General features: G+C 47.8%; 1 protein-coding gene across 1 annotated transcript; it reads left to right on the plus strand.

The window, feature by feature from the left end:
* Positions 1 to 4529: 4529 nt before the first annotated feature.
* Positions 4530 to 9848, plus strand: VSTM5 (V-set and transmembrane domain containing 5). The gene is made up of 4 exons (XM_009906128.2): positions 4530 to 4732; positions 7646 to 7975; positions 8076 to 8216; positions 9805 to 9848. The coding sequence occupies exons 1-4, from the start codon at positions 4648 to 4650 to the stop codon at positions 9846 to 9848; spliced, it is 600 nt and encodes a 199-aa protein (XP_009904430.2). The 5' UTR covers positions 4530 to 4647.
* The last annotated feature ends 6582 nt before the right edge of the window (positions 9849 to 16430 follow it).

The following is a 16430-nucleotide window of genomic DNA, read 5'->3' on the forward strand; positions in this document are numbered from 1 at the left end:
GAAAACTGAAAATGCTGAGCCTGCAGCAGTAACAATCTGTGTATGCCTAGAGAATTGTAGGGGTGGTGAGCCAGATCTTTCACAAAGCTTGCAAATCATCCCCAGGCCCTGCTAGTTTAAGGGCACTTAGTAATTAAATAAGGAAAAACTGATTTCTTACAGCCTGGACTGTATTGCTGGATACATCTGTGTTTCCTAGAGCTGCTGTTTGACAAGCAGAAAGAAATCAAACTGGAAGAGCAGCATTAATGGACAAAATGTCTGCAACCCACAGCAGCATATCACTGGCCTCATCTGAATGTGGTTGGACAGGGTTTCAATAAAAACTTTGTAAGCAAAATGCATCATTAATATGTCACAGTGAGCAGTCTCAGGATTTACAGTGGGGGCTGGCTCTCCTGTAAAGTCACCCTGAGTTAGACACCAAATGAGCATCCCTGCAAAAGAGCCAGGCCAGGCACACCCATTGCTCCTGCTTGGCAGAAACAGGTCGACTGGTGAAGCCTTGCACTGTGATACTCAACCACTCAAGCCCAGGACCCACAACCAGCTTGTCCACAGCACCCTCTTCAAACACCATCCCAGCAGCATGATCAGTCTGCTTAAGTTCATTCCCCATTGCATTTGGGGGGCTGGGAGATGCTGGGGGGACTCAAGGAGGGCAAGCATAAAGGGTAAATTTGGTTACACTGGCTGCTAATTAATCATAGAATGATTTGGGTTGGAAGCAACCTTTAAAGGTCATCTAGTCCAACAATCCAACAGTGAGCAGGGACAACCTGGTTTATTCTATTCTATTCTATTCTATTCTATTCTATTCTATTCTATTCTATTCTATTCTATTCTATTCTATTCTATTCTATTCTCTTATCCTATCCTATCTATTCTATCTTATCCTATCTATTCTATTCTATTCTATTCTATTCTATTCTATTCTATTCTATTCTATTCTATTCTATTCTCAGAGCCCTGTCCAACCTGACCTTGAATATTTCCAGGGATGAGGCATACTCCACTTGTCTGGGCAATGTGTTCCAGTGTTTCACTACCCTTATTGTAAAAAACTTCTTCCTTATGCCTAGTCTGAGTCTTCTCCCTTTGAATTTAAACTGTTACCCCTTGTCACAACAGACCCTGATAAAATTACTATCCTCATAATAATTTATACAGCTATCACCTGTACTCCTTGAAGTCAAGATGAGGCTACACCCCATGATCTCCAACACCAGCCCCCAGGCTGCTAGCAGGGAGCCTGCCCCCAAGAGACCCCCCCGCCCCCTGCTGCCCTGCCAACAGGCTCCCAATCTACCTAAAGCACTCACCCAGTGCTGCTGTTTCACATCCCACTGCTGTTTTGCTCCTCTCTTGCAGAGGGGTTGTTTGCAGTGTGCTTTCAGGGAGAGTGGAACCAGCCAGCTTTCAGATAAACAGGGTTTACAAAACCCTGATGAAATACTTCCCTAACATTGTAGCTATTTCTTGAGATGTAAGTTTATACTAAAGGAAAAAAAGGAAAGGGAAAGGGAAAGGGAAAGGGAAAGGGAAAGGGAAAGGGAAAGGGAAAGGGAAAGGGAAAGGGAAAGGGAAAGGGGATGAAAAAGGGGATGAAAAAGGAGATGAAAAAGAAGAAGAAAAAGAGAAAAAGGAAAGTGAAAGAAAGAGAAAGAGAAAGAGAAAGAGAAAGAGAAAGAGAAAGAGAAAGAGAAAGAGAAAGAGAAAGAGAAAGAGAAAGAGAAAGAGAAAGAGAAAGAGAAAGAGAAAGAGAGAAAAAGAGAAAGAGAGAAGAAAGAGAAAGAGAAAGAGCAAGAGAAAGAGAGAAAGAGAAAGAGAAAGAGAAAGAGAAAGAGAAAGGGAAAGGGAAAGGGAAAGGGAAAGGGAAAGGGAAAGAGAGAAAGGGAAAGGAAAAAAAAAAGAAGAAGAAAAGGAAAGAAAAAGGAAAAAAAGAAAGAAAAAGAAAGAGAAAAAGAAAAAAAAAAGGAAAAGGAAAAGGAAAAGGAAAAGGAAAAGGAAAAGGAAAAGGAAAAGGAAAAGGAAAAGGAAAAGGAAAAGGAAAAAGGAAAATGAAAATGAAAATGAAAAGAAAAAATAAAAAGAAAAGAAAAGAAAAGAAAAGAAAAGAAAAGAAAAGAAAAGAAAAGAAAAGAAAAGAAAAGAGAAAAGAAAAGAAAAGAAAAGAAAAGAAAAGAAAAGAAAAGAAAAGAAAAGAAAAGAAAAGAAAAGAAAAGAAAAGAAAAGAAAAGAAAAGAAAAGAAAAGAAAAGAAAAGAGAAAAGCCTCTAGACATTTCATAACTTTTAATAAGAAGGGATCTGACATTAATTATTGATGATGAAAACAAACTCTTGTTTCTTATCCCTGGGCTGTACATCTGACCTATGCTGCAAAGCCCAAAGTGCCAGTGTTTGGGAAGAACTCCAGAGCTGGAGCTCAAGTTCATGACTCACGTATGGCTTTCGGACAGAGTGGATTAAATCAGTGCAAAGCCTGTGATACATTCTGAATTACTCAAAGATCAATTAGTTTTGTACGAGCCTATGCCTCATATGTTATGCTGCCAAAATAGGTCACTGGGCCAAGAGTCGAAATGAAGATTTAAATAGGTGAAAAGGGGAAAATTACATTAAGTTACACTACCATGAGACTTCCTTCAATGCTTTGAGGAATAAAACTAACATAAAGCAATGAGGCAGGAAGACATTTTGCCACTGTGGATCTCAGACACAATGTTGGGAGAGGGAGAGGGAGAGGGAGAGGGAGAGGGAGAGGGAGAGGGAGAGGGAGAGGGAGAGGGAGAGGGAGAGGGAGAGGGAGAGGGAGAGGGAGAGGGAGAGGGAGAGGGAGAAGAGAGGAGAGGGAGAGGGAGAGGGAGAGGGAGAAGAGAGGAGAGGGAGAGGAGAGGGAGAGGAGAGGGAGAAGAGAGGAGAGGGAGAGGAGAGGGAGAAGAGAGGAGAGGGAGAAGAGAGGAGAGGGAGAGGAGAGGGAGAGGGAGAGGAGAGGATTAACCAGGTTGGAAAAGACCTTTGAGGGGAATTAATGAAGCACCGGAGCCACTCAGACAGACAGGAGGGGTGGAGGGAAGCACTTCGTAGGATGCCTTTGCACTTGAAGTGCAATCATGCTTTCAGGAATTGCCAGCACCACAGCAGGCTGCAAAACCTACGTGAGATCAAGTAGTTTGCCCTATATTTACTGACCTCTCCTCCTGTGAAGCTTCAAGAAATGCACTGAAAGTCAGGGAAGCTGCAGATCTTATTGCATGCTGAATAAAAGATGCATGCTGGGGTTCATGGGGATTGCACCCTCTCTTGCCAAGGCCTGACCTGAGTCCTAGGGAGTCTCCCCTGAGGTATTCACAGAGGCTTCCACCTGCCTGCATGTGACAGTGTCACACTTGTTGAAAAGCCTGAGTGGGAGCTGGTCCCCCACAGCTGAACCCCGAGTAAGCCTAGCACCTGCTCATTCTCTGCCCCCTGCTCAGTGCTGTGCTTCAGTCACTCAGACCCCTGCAGGGCTCACTTGTCACCCTTGCAGACTTATCCTTGCAGAGAAGCAGTATGTAGAGAAACCTGCACTAGCCCAGAGAGTACAGTAAGACACATGGTTGTCCAGTAGCAGGCCCTGTGTGTCTCTCCTTGCCCTTTCCTCCCACCCATCCCCGAAGCCTGTGCTGATCAGCAGACTCAGACGCTTCTCTTTTATCCACACCTACTGAAGCAAACTTCAGGAGAGGGGAATACAAAGAAGGGGAAGGTGGAAGATTTGCAAAAGTACCACCCTGGTGTGTAACCCTTTCACCAGTCAGAGCAGTGGTTCTCCTGGGGGTACACATGGCCTCTGGCAGCATCTACTCCTGAGCAAAGGTGAGTTTTCAGGATTGGGACACCTGCACGTTTGTTAATCATGTTTCCTTCAGCTCACACGGTTTCATGCTTTCTGAAAGGACAGGAGTCTCTGGGTACTGTCTCTGGAAGACGATGGGAAATGAGAGGAGCTCTCAGTGCTTGTGCTGAGTACGGTGGGAAGGGAAACGGGCTCGTTTGCCTGCGTGGACGTCTGAGATGACCCCTGGGAACACCGAGATGCTGCTGCGCAGCCCCGCAATCTCACCAGCAGCATCACCAGACTCCTGTGGGCAATAAAGTTCTTTTTAACACCCCGAAGGCAAATTTCCCTTGAGGCTGCACGTTTCCTTAGCGATCACACGCACACAAAAAGCATTCTTTGGCCAGCGCCCCCATCCTTTGGCTCGGTTCCTCCGCTCCGGCGGGGGTCAGGGGGACACGGCTCATTATCCTGCTGGGGAGCGGCACCGCTGGGCAGGGCTGAGCGGCCCCCCCGGCTGGCCATTAGCGCTCATTTCCTGGCTGGGGCGATGGCAGACTGCCGGGCAGCGCCTTCTCTTCCCCAGCCAATTGCATCTTCGGTCCCTATCGGAGCTCCGATCGCGGGCTGCGAGGCGTGGGAGAGCCCGGGGCCGGTGCGGCGAGCACCGCGGGGGTGCTGAGACCAGCCCCGGAGCCGCGTCAGGAGGGGGAGAAAGAGAGGGGAAAGTAGTGAGGAAGAGCCTGGGGCGGCCGGCCTCGGGGTCAGGCCGCACTGGCCGGCCTCGCCGCTTAAATGCAATCCCCGGCGCATCGGATTCCGTCTGATGAGACCGCTCCAGGGCTGCCGAGGACGGGGTGTTGTCGTGGGGACTGTCACCCTCTGCTTGGCCGCCGGGTGGGCTCTGCAGAGTAAGTGTCCGCTTCTCCCCTCCGCTTCCTTCCTCGGCCCGTTCTTGCTCCTCGCCGCGATACCCGCAGCTATGCCCCAGCATCGCCCTCTGCGCGGGGCAGTGCGGAGCAGGGAGCCCGCCCGTCCTTCCACCGGTTCCGGCTGTTATGGAGGGGACGGGGAGGAGACATGCGGGGGATCACGGAATCACAGGCAGGCATCGCTGCTCCCTGCAGGCTGCAAATGGTCTGGGAAGGCTTGTCCCCGCCTCTGCTGCTCGGAGGATGCGGGGGAACGAAGCCGTGCCGGCCGGGGACCGCCACCGCCGTTCCTTTGCATTCCCAGCAACAGAGAAGGAAAAAAATCGCGGTTAACAAGCCCGAAAGGGAAGGTGGATTTCAATCCCGCCCGCGATGGGGCGAGTTGGGAGCGGGAAGCTCGCCGAGACCGGCCGGTGCTCTCCAAGCGAGAGCCAGAGAAAGCTGCAGCCAGCCCCGCGCCCGGGAACTGGGCTGGGCAGTGCCACCAGTGGGTTTGGTTCGGACACGCCGCACCTTCTCATTCATAAAGGTGACGCAGAACTGGGACACCGAAGGGTGTCTCCAGACTTACAGAGCTGTGTCCCGTTTTGGAGCTCCTGCGCCAAGGCTCCTGGCTGCCAGCCCTTTCCCACGTTGCCACAGCCGGGGCTGGTACACAGAGCCGTGCTCCCACCTCTGACTCTCGGCTAGGCAAATGCTTTGGAACGCAGTGGTGTGCCGGGGACAGCAAACTCACCACACCTCAGCGGCACCGGTACCCTCTTCTCGGTGCGTGTTTTACTGGGCGTGAAGAGTCTGGTTGTGCAAGCAGCAGAGCGCAGAGGCCCTGCGAAGGGCGCTGGGGTGGGTGTGATGTTTGCTCTTCAAGCCGATGTGGCTCTGCTCGGATTGAACCGGTTCAGGTGATCGAAGGGGAGGGTGTATTTGAAATGTTTTTAAATGGTTAGACACCCCACTGCCCTTTTTGGTCTGTGTGTGCTGGACAGGGGCAGAATGCGTTTGCAGATAATTTAATGGAAGGATTTTATTTAACTCTTTGCATTTACCTCGCAATCTGATATTCAAAACAAAACCTCTATCACAACATAAAAGGGTCACCGTGGTGAGACATTCAGCTCCTGTCTGGTCAAAAACAGTGCAAAATGCCTTTAAATAAACAGACGGAGCGGAAAACAATCAGAACAATTTGTAGCGATTACCAGAGGTTCCCGTCTGTTCTGTTTCTCTGGCTGGAACAACCTGCTTTTTCACAGCTCTGCTCAGTGTCTCCTGCACACAGGCTGAGCAGCAAACCGCAGCTTAGCTGGGGGGGCAGGCACTGGGCTACCCAGAAAGCGTGGTGCCTCTGCAAGGAGACTGGGCAGCACCAGAATGACGAGACAGCCACGAAGAGGGAATCCTGGAATTTTGTTATCTTGGGGGAAAAAAAATCTAGATCCTGTCTAGCTGGAGCAGGGGGAAGGCAAGAAAAGCAAGCGGGGGGAAGGCAAGAAAAGCAAGCAGGGGGGAAGGCAAGAAGAGAAAGCAGGGAGGAAGGAAAGGAAAGAAAAGAAAGTGGGGGGGGGAAGGAAAGAAAGCAGGGAGGGAGGAAAGAAAAGAAAGCAGGGGGAAGGAGACAAAGGGTATGTCCTCAACTTTGGGACTAGCATGGGAGAAAGCCCCTGGAATCTAACTGGCTTCAGGAGCTTCCTACCTTCCCTTGACCAGCAGAGTTGCTGAATTCTCCTTACAGAACCCACATGACTGATGTCAGCTTGGGGGGTTTAGCCATAGGGAGGTTCTTAACTTTTATAAGGTTTTAAAACCAATTTATTTCCCTTGGAGATTGGTTTTCTTTGCCTTTTGAAATAATGCTTTTCTCTGAAGACTGCAGAGCCTCCAAGAGCATCCCCAGGGGTCCTGCTTTACACTCCTTCAGTGCAGCTGAGGATCTTGTCCTCTCACCTCACCAGATTACAGACATTTGCAGCTCAACATTATTTCTCAGTACTGCTCTTGTAGTCAGGCTGTTGCCACAGGATGGGAGGAGAATGGGTGAGCAGCTCCAACCCCAACCAGGAAAAAGCACCCAGCAACGAGGCTTACTCTGTGCTTTACCTGATTTGATTTTTGAGGGTAGATAACAGGGTTTCAGTCTCAGGCCAAGTGTCCCAAACACACCCCTAATGATAAAACAGCATGCCACCCAAAACTCAGCTGTTTGGCTTCCATCCAAATCTTCATGCAGAACTACCCCCACGCAAGCAAAAGAATTCTTGCAGTTACACATTAAACTAAATGGTCAGTCCAGTTTCACACTGTTGTGAACAGCTCCATAACCACAGCAGCAGGAACTAGGCTAGAATTGTTGGAAAAGGCTCTTCCAAACTCTCTCCTCTTAGGTACCAAAACATATCCATGTATGGTGGAAACATTTCTCCTGACTTAGCATTGATTTAAAATGTGCATTTAGTCTTTAAGTATCTCTGTTCCTTTCGTGGTCAGCAGCAAGAGAAACTCCAAAGCATTATCCAAGAGGACACAGTCTCAAGCTGTGCCAGGGGAGGTTCGGACTGGATGTTAGGAAGAAATTCTTCACAGAGAGAGTGATTGGCCACTGGAATGTGCTGCCTGGGGAGGTGGTGGAGTCACCATCTCTGGAGGTGTTTAGGAGGAGACTCGATGGGGTGCTTGGTGCCATGGTTTAGTTGATTAGGTGGTGTTGGATGACAGGTTGGACACAATGATCTTGAAGGTCTCTTCCAACCTGGTTTATTCCATTCCATTCCATTCCACTCCACTCCACCCCACTCCACTCCATTCTCTCTTAAAACAAACCACTGGGAGTTCCTATCCTGCCCAGGACAGCTGGGGCAGCATCACCTCCACACTCATCACCCTCTTGTATTTCAGCTCCTGGAGGAGTGTCATTAGTTGTCCCACAACACAACATCAATGCGACAGTGGCACAAAACATACTGCTCTCCGTGGAATACTCTTGCAGAGGTGTTGCCACCGTTGAGTGGAAGCACGTGTCGAGCTGGGGCACCACCAAGATCGTCGAGTGGAGAAGTGGGAATTATGTCAACATCTCTGCAGCCTACAAGGACAGAGTGACTACATTTGAAAATGGCTCTATCCAGCTGCTGAATGTAGGCATGAGAGATGCTGGCTACTATTTTGTCACTGTGACGGAGGAGTATGGGACCAACACCTACGGCACCATCATAGTCAACATTTACGGTACAAACCAGATGGGAGCTCTTGGCTTTAGCCTGTGTTTAAACACTGCTCTGCTCATCATCAGTTTTATAATGCCAATGTTCTTCTCTCCTCCCTGCAGAGATCATCTACGAAGATCTACATTTTGTAGCAGTTCTCTTTGCCTTCCTCGCTGCAGTGTCTGCCATCTTGATCTGCTTCATGTGGCTGTGTAACAAATCTCTGCATCTGTTTCAGAAGAAGACAGCACACAAACTAACAGGTACCAGCTGGCTAAGAATGCAGTCAAGGCACAGGGTTTTCACACCTGAACTTTGAGCCTAAAATTCACTTTTGATACGAGCCATAAAGGTACCATGGCAAGGACAAGATGTTTCTCTGCTAAGAGAAACAAGACTGGGAAGTGCTGAGTTCAGTCATCCTGCTCAACTCTTTAGTAGCTGAGGGAACCGAGTAATAGGTATGTAGCTGCAGAACAATCCACGTGGCATCTGGTTTATACACTGTACTTCAGAAACCACAAAGCACTTCACAGCATTGCTGAATGCAGAATTTAGGGAGCTGCAATAATCCCCCCTCAGAGGGCAGGAGACAAAGTCAAGAGCATCAGCAGTGCTCTCAGGGACTGCACCAGAAGGATGTCTTTTATGGGAAACTACGCAAATGGGCCTTGGGAGTGGCCCCTACATCACTTGTTGAAGGACTGTGCCCATCCCTCTCCTCTCAAACCACCCCTTTATACTATCCTCATGTTTGATGTAGTTGTGGACTCAAAGGAACACTGACTGATATAAACCCCAGACTCCTACTATGTGCCAAAGACACCAGGCATGGAAAGCAGATCAAGGGAGCAAGAGGGCTATGCTGAACAGAGCATTCACATATTAGAGAAGAAATTTCCCAGCCACAGCCAAGAATATTTGACCTAGGCAGCAAGACAAGGTGCCACGCCACAGGCCTGGGCTCAAGCTCAGGGCACATCCTAACCTCTGCCCCAATTCCACCCTAGAAAAGCCTTCTTTTCAGAAGTCATGAAGAGAGATACAAGGACATAAGCTCCTATAAGGACTTTGGTTTTCATAGTGAGAATAGAACAGAATAGAACAGAATAGAGTAGAACAGAGTAGAACAGAACAAACCAGGTTGGAAGAGACCTTTGAGATCGAGTCCAACCTGTCACCCAACACCATCTAATCAACTAAACCATGGCACCAAGCACCCCATCAAGGCTCTTCCTAAACACCTCCAGTGAATCCACCACCTCCCTGGGCAGCACATTCCAATGGGCAATCTCTCTTTATAGGAAGAGCTTCTTCCTAACATCCAGCCTAAACCTCCCCTGCTGCAGCTTGAGACTGTGTCCTCTTGTTCTGGTGCTGGTTGCCTGGGAGAAGAGACCAACCCCCACCTGGCTACAACCTCCCTTCAGATAGTTGTAGAGAGCAAGAAGGTCTCCCCTGAGCCTCCTCTTCTCCAGGCTAAGCAACCCCAGCTCCCTCAGCCTCTCCTCACAGGGCTGTGCTCCAAACCCCTCCCCAGCTTTATTACCCTTCTCTGGACACGTTTCAGCAAGTCAACATCTTTCCTAAACTGAGGGACTCAGAACTGGACACAGGACTCAAGCTGTGGCCTGAGCAGTGCTATGAGCAGAAATCCCTGTAAAGGTCAAGAGGGACTCTTAAGGCAGCTCCATATTTTAAAAAGGTGTCTTTAAAATGTAACTGTAGATGAGTTAACTTGAGCTAATACTAAGTTCAGACTGTCTCACCCATTAACACAGCAATGTCTATTTTGGAACACTGGCCTTCTAATCCATTTGCCAATCAATACCAATATCCTTTTCTTTGCAGCAAGCACCACTGAAGAGATTGAACTGGAAACCATCGAGTGTTAGCCAAGGACTGTCTCATAACAGAAGTAACAATTCTACCTCAGGAGAAAGAAAGCAGGAAGCCTAAAAGGTAAAATGTGACTACTGTAGAAACATCCTGACTTGCACACTAACTGAACATTAAAGCAGCAGCATCTGATGGAGCTGTTTTGACCTGGGGTTGGCTCTGCTAGCCAAGGTGCAAGTGAAAATCGGTGTGCTTCCATGCTGAGCATGAACACATTTTTGTGGCTAATTAATATGAACCAAGCAAGCAAGCCTGCAAGATCAACCTGTAAAGAAAATGATGATGGCCTTGAAGGACACCTGTATTTTGGTTACAGCAAGTTTGCTATTACAGAGCAGCCATTAGCATCCTTCAACATAATAAAATCTAATGTCTAATTGCAGTATTACATTAAAAAATTAATTGCAAGAATTGAATCCTGTTTATTGCACCTAGGTTGCTACTTTTGGGTGTCAGTAGTTTCCTGAAGCTCTGAAGACAAACTGTAATTCTTCATGAATCATAGAACTGTTTCAGCTGGGAAAGACCTCTAAGATCATCAACACCAACCATTGACCTAACATCACCACAGCCATTAAACCATGTCCCAGTGTGCTGTGCCTACACTGTTTCTGAACACCTCCAGGGGTGGTGACTCCACCACCTCCCTGGGCAGCCTATTCCAATACCTGACCACTCTTGCAGGAAAGAAATTTTCCCTGCTATCCTACCCAAACCACCCCTGGCACAATTTCAGGTCATTTCTCATAGGTTCTTAGAATGGTTTGGGTTGGAACAGATCTTAAAGATCATCTAGTTCCAACCCCGCTGCCATGGGCAGGGACACTCTCCACTAGACCAGGTTGCTCAAGGCCTCATCCATCCTGGCCATCCATTTTCTTCTTGTTCTGCTGCTTAATACTAGGGAGAAAAGACCAAATCCCACCTCACTCCAACCCCCTTTCAGATAGTTGTAGCAAGCAATGAGGTCTCCCCTCAGCCTCTTCTCCAGGCTAAACAGCCTCAGTTCCTTCAGATGCTCCCCCTAAGACTTGCTCTCCATGCCCTTCACCAGATTCATTAGCCTTCCTTGGACATGCTCCAACAACTCCATGTCCTTCTTGTAGGGAGGGGCCCAGCCTCACCGCTGCCAAGCACAGGGGCATGATCACTCCCCTGGTCCCACTGGCCACACCAGCCCTGATACAGGCCAGAATGCAGCTCAGCACCTTTCCAGCCACAGCTCCCCAAGCCTTTTGTGGGGTTGTTGTAACCCAAGGGCAGGACCCAGCACTTGACTTTGTCAAACCTCATACAACTGACCACAGCCCATCAATTCAGCCTACCCAGGTCACTCTGCAGAGCCTTCCTACCCTGAGGCAGATCAACACTCCCACCCAGTTTAGTGTTGTCTGCACTGAATCCCCCCCAACAACGCACCGAATCCCCTCAGTCAGGTCACTGGTAAAGATACCAGAGAGAACTGGCCCCAGCAAACACCACTTGCAACCAGTCACCAACTGGCTTCAACTTCATTCACCACCACTCCTTGGGCTCAGCCATCCAGACTTCTTTTGAACCCAGTGGAGCATCCACCCATCCAAGCCACGAGCAGCCAGTTGCTCCATAGAATCGTAGAATCAATAAGGTTGGAAAAGGCCCCAGAGATCATCAAGTCCAACCTATCACCCAACACCTCAGGACTAGCTAAACCATGGCTCCAAGTGCCATGTCCAATCCCCTGTTGAACACCTCCAGGGATGGTGACTCCACCACCTCCCTGGGCAGCACATTCCAATGGCCAATTACTCTTCCTGGGAAGAACTTTCTCCTCACATTGAGCCTAAACTTCCCCTGGTGCAGCTTGAGACTGTGTCCTCTTGTTCTGGTGCTGGTTGCCTGGGAGAAGAGACCAACCCCCACCTGGCTACAACTTCCTTTCAGGTAGTTGTAGAGAGTGATAAGGTCTCCCCTGAGCCTCCTCTTCTCCAGGCTAAGCAACCCCAGCTCCCTCAGCCTCTCCTCACAGGGCTGTGCTCAAGGCCTCTCCCCAGCCTCGTTGCCCTTTTCTGGACACATTCAAGTGTCTCAATGTCCTTCTTAAGTTGAGAGGGATGATGTAGGAGTTCGTGCCGAATGCTTTACTAAAGGCCAGGTGAACAATATTCACAGCCTTTCCCTCACCCACTGCACAGATCACTCTGTCATAAAACTGACTTTGAAAGAATGCCATGCTGGTCAAAGTTCCCCCACTTAACCTCTCCAGTTGTTTACCCTGCCCCAGGATATCAATGCACATTTTATGACATTACCTGAGTAGATTGTTAAACAAGGAACCACACACAGGCACTGTGTTGTATACAGAGAGTCACCTCACACCACTGGGGTGGCAAAATACTGATGAGTTTCGTTGTGAAAGATGTGAGTCCTTTGCAAACAGCCCACTGACCAATCCTCTATCCAAGGGGGGAAGTTAAAACAGCATTACTTTGCAATGCAGTAATTACAAACACTGCAATTGCTCCTGTTGAGACACCACCTTTCCTATGTTGTAAAACACAAAGTGATCTAACTCATGTTTTCCTCAGTCTGCATATTGCACCTCCATTTTCCACCTGAGCTGGGAATTACTAAGCTAATCAAGATTCAGGTTATCCTCTCCTGCTTTTGTAACAAGAGGAGTTCTGCAGTGTGAAATACAGCATCAGAATTTAAGAGACCATGGACTAGCCTGTGTCTGCAGGTTGTCACGTAGCCAGACTGCTGCTGCTGGCTCATTCTCTTGCATGTCAGCTCCTGTTTTTACAGGACAAGCTGACAGAGCTTCCCCTCTGGTCAGGGATTCCAATGCTCAGGTGCAGAAGTAGTGTGGGTCAGATTTGGAAAAACAGAACCTCTCATCAACTGCCTAATGCAGGTAGATGCCAAACAGGCTTTTCCCAAAGCACCCTGTGCACACTACCTTTACAAAGTCCTCCCTGGATCGAACTGGCCCTTTGGGCTACAAAGTAGTAGGAAATAATCTTCAGTTTAAGAGGCATCATAGTATCAGGAAGAATTTTCTGACTAGCATAGTTCATAGATTCATAAAATGGTTTGGGTTGGAGGGGCCTTAAAGAACATCTAGCTCAAACCCTCCCTGCCATGAGCAGGGACTCCTTTCACTCTCTCAGATGGTTTGAGGCCTTATCCAATCCAGCTGTGAACACCTCCAGGGACAGGGCATCTGCTACCTTCCTGAGCAACCTGCTCCAGTGTCTCACCACCTTTACAGGAGAGAATTTCTTCCTAATGTTTAGTCTAATTCTGCTCTTCTCAACCTTCAGTCCATGCCCTCTGACCCTACCAAAACAAGCCCTTGTAAAAAGTCCCTTCCCAGCTTTCTTGAAGGCCTCTTCAAGAAGATCCTATAAAGTCTCCAGGAAGCTTTCTCTTCTCCAGGCTGAACAGCCACAATGCTCTCAACCTGTCCCTGTAAGGGAGGTGATCCAGCCCTCTGATCACCTTCATGGTCCTCCTCTGGACAAACTCCAGCAATGTCCTTCTTAGGCTGGAAGGCACCAGAACTGGATGCAGTACTCCAGGTGGGGTCTCAAAAGAGCAGAGCAGAGTGGGACCAGCCTCTCTGATCCTGCTGGTCCCACTTCTGATGCAGCCCAAGATACAGTTGCCTCCTGGTCTGCAAGCACACATTGCCAACTCATAATGAGTTTTTGTCAACTGACACCTCTAAAAGTTGTTTTACCCCTCTCAGCTTGGCCAAAGACACAGCAACTTCAGGCACCACTCTTGGCAGGTTATGCTGGTGACAACCCTGCTTTCAGGTGGCAATATTCTGTATCATGGAAATAATATTCAGTGTTGAGACAGAGTACAGTTAGCCTACATACTGCTTTCCTTTTAGACACTTCCACACCCACAAATTTTACCTGGAGCACCTCTCCTATGAGGACAGACTGAAGGAGTTGGGGCTGTTCAGTCTGGAGAAGAGAAGGCTCCAAGGTGACCTAATTGTGGCCTTCCAGTATCTGAAGGGGGCCTACAAGAAGGCTGGGGAGGGACTGCTCAGGATCTCAGGTAGTGATAGGACTAGGGGGAATGGAATGAAGCTGGAAGTGGGGAGATTTAGGCTGAAGGTGAGGAGGAAGTTCTTCCCCATGAGAGTGGTGAAGCCCTGGAATGGGTTGTCCAGGGAGGTGGTTGAGGCCCTGCCCCTGGAAGTGTTTAAGCCCAGGCTGGCTGAGGCTCTGGCCAGCCTGATCTAGTGTGGGGTGTCCCTGCCCATGGCAGGGGTGTTGGAACTAGATGATCCTTGTGGTCCCTTCCAACCCTGACTGATTCTATGATAAGTGTTTACTCTTCAGAGGAAGGGTCACTTATAAAATGCATTCTGAAAACATTAGCCACTATGGATCATTTGTGGCAGTAATATTGGATACACAGAATAGGAGGCTAAGCTCCTGTAGCAGTTTCTTGCTACACTGGAGATGCCTTAAGCATCTGAAGTCTTCACTAAGCTGCTCAAGTGGATGTTTAGAAACCAATAGCTCTTCCTACTGCATGTAAAAGAGCAGCTAATTTAATGCTTAGAGCATTCCTGGTGATCAAAGGGCTTAGGGCATCTTTTCATTTAAACTTTAATTAAAGATGTCCAATTTCAAAAGCTTGGTTTGGCAATCAATTGTAAAGGCCTTAATCATCTACTGGTATCTGTATTTCATGCTCAGGGGTGCACTACCAAGAACAGCAAAACTGTTAGAAGCCTAACCAGTCTGTCTGCCATTAAAATCAGGGACCCCTCTGTATTCAATACTAAAAATCAGACTCTCTGGCTCCCTAACAACTATTTTTTACCTTTTTTTATTGGTTTTTTTTGCAGGTAGACCTGGAAGCTTTGACAAATATCTTCACTGCTAATGTGCAGTGCTTATGCTTTCTCAACCCAAGGAAAAGTCCTCTTGCATCCATTGCTTCTTTTCAGAAGGGAAAAAATCCTGCAACCATGGGACCCTAGCTGCTCTGCAGTGATCCTGCTGCTCAGTAGTGAAGAGCTGAGGGAGCTGGGGTTGCTTAGCCTGGAGGAGGCTCAGGGGAGACCTTCTTGCTGTCTACAACTCCCTGAAGGGAGGTTGTAGACAGGTGGGGATTGGTCTCTTCTCCCAGGCAACCAGCACCAGAACAAGAGGACACAGTCTCAAGCTGCACCAGGGGAAGTTTAGGCTGGATGTTAGGAAGAAATTCTTCCCAGAAAGAGTGCCAAATTTTGTGCTGCCTTTTGATAACCTAGATTTAATTGGAATGTGCTGCCCAGGGAGGTGGTGGAGTCACCACCACTGGAAGTGTTTAAGAAGAGACTGGGTGGGGTGCTTGGTGCCATGGTTTAGTTGATTAGATGGTGTTGGGTGATAGGTTGGACTCTGACCTCAAGGGTCTTTTCCAACCTGGTGAATTCTGTATCCTGTATAAAAAGGCTGTCACTAGATGCAGACCTGTCAATTTAGGTCAAGGACAGTGAAGTGTAAAGGCAGCTGAAGTTTCATATATTGATCTTCTTATTAGCAAGAGATGTGTTGCAAGAAGTCAAATGAGACTTGTATAACTGGATGCACAGATGCATCAGGCTGTTGGCTGAACTGTTCACCAAAGAACAAAACCCTCTGCCTTATAATCACAGTGTCTGCTATCCAAGACCTGGCAGTACAGGAGGTGCTTAAGGTTGACCCATCTTTGAAGAAGATCAAGAAGCTATTCTCCACTAGTATTTTTTCATTTTTCTAAAGTGTTTTGGGTAGCTCATCATACCCTGAAAGGAAAACCTTGTCTCTCTCATAGTTAAGCTGCAAGAAGCAAGTACTTCAAGGAACCTGAAATAACAAGAGGCTCCATGCTGGCAAACACCAACTTAAGTACAATAGTTGCCTTTGGATACACACTGAGCAGCAGCTTGCCACAAGCAGTTGCTTAATAGACATTTCCTACAACTGTTCTTTATTGCTCAAGAACACAGCAAAACAACAACTCTCACCTTACAAGTATGATGTCCAATTCAAACATGTTCTGTGTGCAAGAAGTTCTCATACACACACACATATATACACACACACCCCTCCCTCATAACACAACATGGAATTAAGTCTAAACCAGTGCATAGAGACAGGTTTCAAAATGACCTTTAGCAAATTCATCACACAAAAGAAAGGCTTTGGGCAGCACCTTAGTAGAAGCTTCAAGGTTACAATTACAACAACAGCAAGACAAAAATCATGGCTTTAAAGAACTCAGAAGAGCTGAACATCAGGAAGGTAATTAAAGATTTCCTGGATGATAATCAGTGACAGTGTGGGGAAAAAGGAAAGGAAAAAAGGGGGCAAAAGGGGAAAAAGGAAAAAGAAAGAAAAACAAGGGGAAAAAAAAAAAGACAGTAAAAGAATAGGCCAAGTGTGAAGATCTAAGGTCCACTGTATGAGTTCCCTGCTTCTGTCCAGGCATGAATGTGTGTGCCCCATAAACTCAAGCTGTCAGGATTCTGCGAGCACAGCAAGAGCCTTTCTTTTACCTGCTTTGAAAAAAGGACAGAAAACACAAGCCAAGTAACCAAC

Source organism: Dryobates pubescens, chromosome 10, assembly GCF_014839835.1.
Source record: "Dryobates pubescens isolate bDryPub1 chromosome 10, bDryPub1.pri, whole genome shotgun sequence".
NCBI classification, from domain to species: domain Eukaryota; kingdom Metazoa; phylum Chordata; class Aves; order Piciformes; family Picidae; genus Dryobates; species Dryobates pubescens.